Source organism: Poecilia latipinna, unplaced genomic scaffold, assembly GCF_001443285.1.
Source record: "Poecilia latipinna isolate Pla-1442-1.1 unplaced genomic scaffold, P_latipinna-1.0 Scaffold2917, whole genome shotgun sequence".
In the NCBI taxonomy this organism is placed as follows: Eukaryota; Metazoa; Chordata; class Actinopteri; order Cyprinodontiformes; family Poeciliidae; genus Poecilia; species Poecilia latipinna.
Genome location: NW_015115533.1, coordinates 38,051 through 45,950, shown reverse-complemented (window position 1 = coordinate 45,950; position 7,900 = coordinate 38,051). Strand labels below are relative to the sequence as shown.

Genomic DNA, 7,900 nt, shown 5'->3' with positions numbered 1-7,900 from the left:
TATTTAAATAGTGTTCAATTACAATTTTTAGTACTTAAACATACTTTTTTGGAACAACTTCAAGTTGCACTTAGTGTTCTTTAAGTATACTTTTTTATGTACTATTCAAGAGTTTGATTAGTATATTTTGAGTGGAAGTCCAGGAGGAAGTGCGTTCAGACCCCAGCAGGTGAAGTGATGCTAATTTAAGTGAAGTGAAACCCCTGATTTAGATCGGAGCAACCACGACGATCTAAATCACATTACAGGATGATTGGTTACGAAATCACCAGCGACAATCTTAGAACGTCCAACGAGCTAAGATTATCTTAAGGGAAAAATGGGGGCAAAAAGTCGTGTAGTATGAACTATTGCATTAGTTAGTCGGATGTACCCATCTTCTCTATCTAAATCTAGTGATTACTGAAGGGCAATATAGTATACAGACTTCATAATCTGCACTCTTTTGGTTGAATTGCAGTATTTATTTCCACTTTGGCTTTATGTTGTTTAATTTTTATTCAAGTACTTTTTTTGTTAATGGAGACTGAGAATCCATTTTATTTTTGTTTTTGGTTGTTCTGGTTATTTAGTTTATCAGTTCCAGTGTTATGTGTTCTTTTGAAAATAAAGTGTATCTATCTATGGCAGGAAATTGCATGCATTATTAGTCATTTCCATTAAATCAGTGTCAAAAGGTATTGAAACAATATTATCGTTTATCGCAACAATTTTTTAGACAATTAATCGCTCAGCAAAATTCGTTATTGTGACAAAAAAAACATGAAAGTTATTACTTTAAAGAACAAAAATTATAATTACATTGTGCTTTCAATATATTACCATTTTACTAACACTTTATTTGATTGGGTGTGCATAAGACTGACATGACACTGTCATAAACATAACACCTGTCATCCAACTTTTAAAGCAAATTCTCCTTAAAATTGTCATTATTTACTGAATGACACTTCATGACACCGTTGGTATGTTCCTAACATGAGACAGGAAAGTCTTTAGGTTTTCTAACACCTGTTTTCTCTGGCTTCCTCTTTCATCTTCATTTGCTTAGTTAGACTGCAAACATATGTTGAAGATAAAAACATTGATGAACGAGTTAGAACAACAACCTCACAATATCAAAGTCTCTTTGTCTTATGGAGCTTAATTAAAACCAGGTTAAGTTTATGAATAAAAGTATAAGTCACAATAAACAGCCTCCATGCATTTATAACATGAAGCTGAATGATTGCTATAGTAATAATCATACAAGTCAATAAAATTGATAAAATAATTATTTATGAAACCAACGTAAGTTATATATCTTTACTGCACTGTTTATAACTAAATGAAGATAATTAATAAGCAAACTTACCACCAGCTAGCAACACTTAGCAGCCTTCGTTCCTCCGGGCTCCTTTTGTGACACATTTCATTTCCATCGGTTGTTGTCCAGTTGTGTTGTCGTCTAACTCGGACTAGGACGTCACCAGCTTGAATTTACCAAAATTAGTAACTATTGTCAAGACCCTCTACTTTTAAGGCAATATTATGCGAGTAAAAATGGCGAATTTGAACAGCGTCTGTTATCTTCCCTGCGTTCAAGTTTTTTCTTCTCTTTGTGGCGTTTTTTTAAATAAATGAAAGTGTGCAATACTGCCACCATCTGGTCTGGAGTATGAACTGGAGCTAATGCCGTTGACTTATAGATCTTACATCATACATCTGAAAATGTATTGGGCAAAGCCAACTTTCGTGTTTTTGTTAAAAAACTGAAAACAACAGATCATATTCGGAGAGATGTAAAGCTGAAGATATCTGCTACATTTATTGTTAAGGACAAGTATTATTTTTGTAATAGCACCTCTGTCACTAAAGTGTCAATGTTTGATATTTTGAGGCATGAACACATTAGTTACTTTGTTATCAACATTATATCAGGATTATAATTTTTTTATTCTTTGCCATGTTAACAAAGTAGTAAAAGATTATTAAAGCACCTAAAAGGCATACTTTATTAGCCTAATGTATACATTGAGATGTAATTTAAAACATACTGAAATTAATCATTTAAAGCGTGAAGTGGATTTCAAAAATGTCTATTTCGAGAATATATTTTAAAATATACACAAAATGTATTTGACAGATATTTTAAATATCTTTTATATATACACCTGAGCAAGTGTATATTTACGGTTGGGCAAATACATATTTTGTTCACTTAAAGTATACTTTTATTTTGTTTGGTGCAGCTCAACTTGAAACTGTGGAATTTAGATCCAAACGTGTGGCAATGGCGTTAAAGGTTACTTCACCACGCCCACCTGCTCCACTGAAATCAGTCGGTGTTGGAATCCACATCACAGCAACATGTCTTCTGTCTCTGGACACAGTTTTATGTTGATTTGGTCAAAGGGGTCAGATAGTGACTGTTCACAGTAAAACATGACACTTCCTGTTTTCAGGGGGTGTGGCCTAAGTGATGTCATCATTTGACTATTGGGTATTGTAGGCAGTGATGTCAGACCACTTTTTTGACCACTTTTTTCAGTAACTAGTAATCTAATGCGTTGCATTTTCTAATACAGTAGTAAGACTACAGTTACTTAACAAAATCACTTTGCGTTACTATGTTCTTTTGTAATTTAATGTTATTTCCTCTACGCATCTTGGGGAGCGACCGCTGCGACATTATCAGCAGCAACAGAAACGTAAACAATGGAGGGAGAAGTGAGATGAGCATTTCGTTGTTGGAAAAACAGGAACTATTTTGAGTTTCTGTCACCAAGTCCGATTATTATAAGCGGCTTTGGGCTTGTTTTGTTTCTAAAGTCGTTTGCAGATTTAATGAATTGCGGGTTGCACTTTTTGGGCTCGTTTTTGAACGTGAAGGTACTCATTTGGGCTTGGAAATAAGCAGAGACCCATAATAAATCCCAGAATTTGCCTGTCATCCAGGTCGTTTACGTCAGATTCTCCCTGTCCATCATTTCCCGGATGATTCGTCCTGCTGTGTCTTTGTTAATGTGAAGTTAATCTATTTGCTGCGAATCACGTTGATCTTTGCGTTGCGCTCCATTAAACTGCAAACATTGAGATTAATATAAGCAGCACAATAAACGTGAAAACAGCCATGAATGGACGTGTCCATAAAGTTGTGCAGCTAAACGCCACTATAATAATTAATATTAAGATAAGTGTCACAAATCTGTGCAGAAATGTATTAAGTTGTGGAGCCACAGCAGGAGCACTGTGCTGCGCTCCGAGAACAAATAGGGCCGTAACACAGAATCTGGACGCTGGGGTAGGGGGATGAGGGATTTAAAATCCTTCTTGGAATTTTCCAGACAATAGTGGAATAGTGGAAAACACAAATTACAAACTTTTTTTTTGCACTGTTGTAACCATTAAACACTCTCCCCTTCAATTCAACCACATAAGTGGAGAGACATTGTTGATGTTACCATTATAAAATAACTTGCAATTAAGTATTGGCAAAGATCAATGTAATTTTCACAGGTGGTGGAGCGTTTTGTTAGCAGCTGCTGAAAGAAACTAAAAAAGTTACTTTTAACGTAACTTAGTTACTTTCCAAATCAAGTAGTCAGTAATCTAACTAAGTTACTTTTTCAAGGAGTTGTCAGTAATCTGATTAAGGTTACTTTTTCAAAGTAAGTATGCCATCACTACCTTCCACAGAAACTTTAGCAAATAGGATAATCCGCAAATAGCATTAGTGCTGTCAAAGTTGACGTGGAAATTGGGCATTATCACAAATTACTTTTAACAGCATTTTTTTTTCACATGCAGTAAACACAAGTTTCTGTACTTTTTTAGAACTCATCTGCTCTGTAGTTTCAGCATTATTTCCTTCTCAGCTTCAGCTGTTTCTCTATGGAGCTAATCTCCTGTTTCTTCAAAAAGTCGTCTCTTTTGGAAACAGCTCCACTCTTTCTCCATCTTTTCTAGTTTGTACTCTGCTTGAGAGCATGCAGAGCAGCTGTGGGCACCACTTAATCGTGGCTAAAAAGGAGAGAAACAGTATAAACTTGTGGAATTATTTTATTGTTGTAGACAAAAAAAGGTAGGTAAGAATCATTCCACATGCAATAATTCACTACTAAAGAGGGAGAGTATTTTCTGTTCATATTATGTCGTTGCAAATTAAACTCTGTAGTATTCAATAAGTAAAACAGAGAAAAGTTAGTACTTTAGAACTCACCTTACTGATTAATAAATAAAAAAAAAATCCATAAAAAATATCTTTTGGGCTTAGTAATATTAAAAAAAACAGGCTTAGTAATACGTTTTTAAAACAAATTCCTACAAATAGCTTATTAATGTGCAATCATTAAAGCGATCTTACAAGTTTTTTGTTTGTCAACAGAGACATTTCCGTCATGGGCCAAAGGTTTCCTGGTTCTTCTCGTCTTTCTTCTTGTTTTTGGAGGCTTTCTCTTTCACTTCCGGCAATATCTCCAGTCAGGTAAGTTTTATTTTATAATACCTAAAAGGCTAACAGGTTCCTCTTAAGGGTTTGTGAGCGTTTTTAAAAATAAAAAAAATTTTAGTATCAGAAATTATTTGTTGAAAAAAGACAGATGTAAATAAAAGCATACAGCTATAAAAGCTATTTGCAATTTAAATCATAAATAATCCAGCTCCAATCTCTCACCTATAGTCACTGCTGTAAGACTGACACAATATTGATGTCTTGAGTTCATTTAGCACAATTCAGCATTCTATCCTTAAAGACAAGCTAGTTCTGATGGGAATTTAGTCTCTTTTCAGGGAGCCAGCTCTCTGGGCTTGGCTCCCAAAGAAGAATCAGCTCTTTCACATCTCTCAAACAGTTAATTTATTATTATCTGCAACCCCATATATTAACATATGTTGGCAAATAGTAATATTTTATATGATAAATCCTTTTGCATTCAATGTTCTCTATATGAGAAGCTTTATGCTTCCTTAGATCATTTTATGCTTTTCTTCTGTTGTGAAAGCAGACATTCTTACTTTGTATATTTTCTATAATAGCTTTCATATTTAACAAAAACAAATTAAAAACACTGGAAATAAAACTACCAAACACAGACTCATCCATCCATTATCTTACATGCTTATCCCTGGTGTGGTCATGAGGCAATCATGCACACACACGCACACGCGCGCGCACGCACACAGACACAGACCTTAGGAGAATATAGAAAGATCAATCAGTCTAACAGTCATATTTTTGGACTGTGGTAGGAAGCCAGAGTACCTGGAGAGAATCTACCCATGTATAGGGAGAACATACAAACTCCACTCAGACCCCGGGCCAATATTCCAATCAAGGTCCTTCTTGCTGCAAGGCAACTGTGAGGTCAACTGCACCACTGGGCAGCCCACCCAAACAGACCCATAATAATAATAATAATAATAATAATAATAATAATAATAATAATATTTTATTAGAAAATATACTTAATTTTCAGCCAGACGCTGCTTCACTTACAGGTGAAGCTATATTTCTGGGTTTTTGTGACACACTCTCCTCCTCACCACTGTCTATTGACTGAGGGGATGGACTAATGTGTTTTCACATAATGGCATAATCCCATATCCTCACACGTGATTGGCCACAAAGCTGCTAACGGAGGCTAATGCATGAGCTGTAGATCCGAGGCTGTAGTAAATTGCGCACTCTTCAGCCTTAAGAAAAATATTGTGCTTAACTACGTGCTTTCTCAAATTAGACATGTTTCCACTGCTGGCCTTGAACTTCACGGCGCAAATATTACAACGAGCGTAATTTGCATCGCATTTTAAAAAGTGGAGCCATTACTTTGAGCGATTTCTATCGGTCATGCTTACTTTGTTTACAGAACTAGCGGTTGCTGACGTCATTACACTCTTGCTATGCTGCAAACAGGACAACCATAGAAAATCCGCCACTCTTCATACTGTCACAATGATGCATTTAGGTAACGAAACATGACACTTTTTTTATTTTACTAGGTAGTACCAACAGAATTCTAAGAAGTGATTTAAAATTTTCTTATCTTATCAGTTCTAATCTGGAAAGGCAACTTATTCCAGAGAATAGAAGCAGCAATAGAAAAGGCTTGTCTTCTTTGCTTTTAAGTCGAGTCCAAGGGACTTTACAACAGCAGTTTCCAGACATGTAACCTCATGCCAGACATTGGACTGGATTTTACTTCAATGTCATTTGAGAATGTTAATTCCTCATTTTCAACAGGGCAGTTATGCAGGTTGAAAAAGGTTATAATTTTGGAGAAACATCAATATTTCCTCAAAATAAGAGACGCATGTATGATAGAGAAAAAGCCAGCAAGTTGCCTCTCAAACTCTGCGCTCAAGGCAAGATGCCAGAGATCACCAAACAATTTTTTTTTTAGTATTGGACAATTAATTTAATAACACAATTGTCACAGTTAAATACTTAATGAAATATTTTTGTCTTATTTAATGACCGATGTTTTGGTGACCCAGCTAGCAATCAAATGGTCAGACTACGTCTGCCAAACGTAGTCTGAAAGTCGAATGTCAAATGCTCGGACTTGACGTTCTCCAGGAATTGTCTGAAAATTCGTGCATTATTGAAAAAAATATTTATTTTTTGCTGTATTTTTATTTAATCAATTTCAATATCTTTATTAAGACCTTTATGGTGGCTAATATTTTTGACAAAATCTCTATTTTTGTCTTTTTAGAAAGTCTGCATTTCTGAATCTTGTCTGAAAGTCTGAACATCCGTGTGCGACATTTTTATATGCCGTTACTAACTTCAATATCACATTTAGACACTAGGGGGCTCCGCGCCTTGCCAAGCATTATTTGAACTCTGTTCAAAAAATGGTTATGTTAATGATAAAATGATAGCTCTCATTTTCTTTTCTGCATAATCTACATTGCATTTATTCTAACATATCTAGGGTTGCCACCCGTCCCGTAAAATACAGAATTGTCCTGTAACTGACTGTTAAGTGTAGCGTCCCGTATTGAACCGATTCAGGACGCGATTTGTTCCGTATTCTACAAATGTGTATGTGTAATAATAAAGAAGTTATCCCCAAATACACAGCAAATTTGAAAGTGTTCCATCAACTCCTACAGAGTTAAATTCAACATTTTGAAAGTGTCTATATTGGTTCACTCTGGATGGCGTAGAAATTACACTTTGAAATTGTTATTTGTGATATAGTTCAATCAACACTCACAGTAGTTGAAATTAAACATACATCAGTGTTGACTTACTCAACATTAGTGTTTATTGTTAAAAGTTAATACTACGAATGTGTTAATCTAACACAGAAGTGTAAAGTATATATTAACATAGAAATCTGAGTTTTGAAATACTAGTGGCAGGGTGTGCTGTGGCGGTGCAGGGGTTAACCACAATGCACATATGGAGGCTCTAGTTTTTAATGCGGCTGTCGTGGGTTCGCTTCCCGGTCTTCACATTCTCATTACTCACTTTTTTTTGTCAATTTACTACCAAATAAAAGCCACTAGAGCAATTAAAACCTTTTTTTTCCAGAAACTACTGGCCATCAATAATCCCCAAAATCATTTTAAGACATTCGATGCTACAAAAACACCAGCACCAGTTGCAGTATGTAATCTACTTTTATTTCAAAACATCAAACAGCACTGACAGCAATATACAACAAAGGTCACACATTCATGGTACTTTGCACTGAAGGTGAAGTGTGCTTTGAAAGTTCATTGGAAGCGGCCATGGATGGTCTTGTGATCACTGATGGTGAAGTGTCTTTGGTGCTGCTCTTGTTTTCGCCAACATGAAGGAGGAAAACTTGCAGCCTGGAAGGAAAAACAGGAAATATAGCAGACACATTAGGATAATAAATACATATTTTAAAAAGAAGTGTGAATAAAACTAATCAGACTCACCTGT

The 7,900-nt window shown here is 35.4% G+C and overlaps 1 protein-coding gene across 1 annotated transcript in view; it reads left to right on the top strand.

Annotated features, from left to right (window-relative positions):
- Positions 1 to 7,900, top strand: part of LOC106939587 (uncharacterized) — a 48,778-nt gene that overhangs the window by 21,947 nt on the left and 18,931 nt on the right. The window contains exon 4 of the mRNA XM_015022033.1: positions 4,367 to 4,465. Coding sequence (XP_014877519.1) covers positions 4,367 to 4,465 — 99 coding nt within the window. The remainder of the gene's footprint in view (positions 1 to 4,366; positions 4,466 to 7,900) is intronic.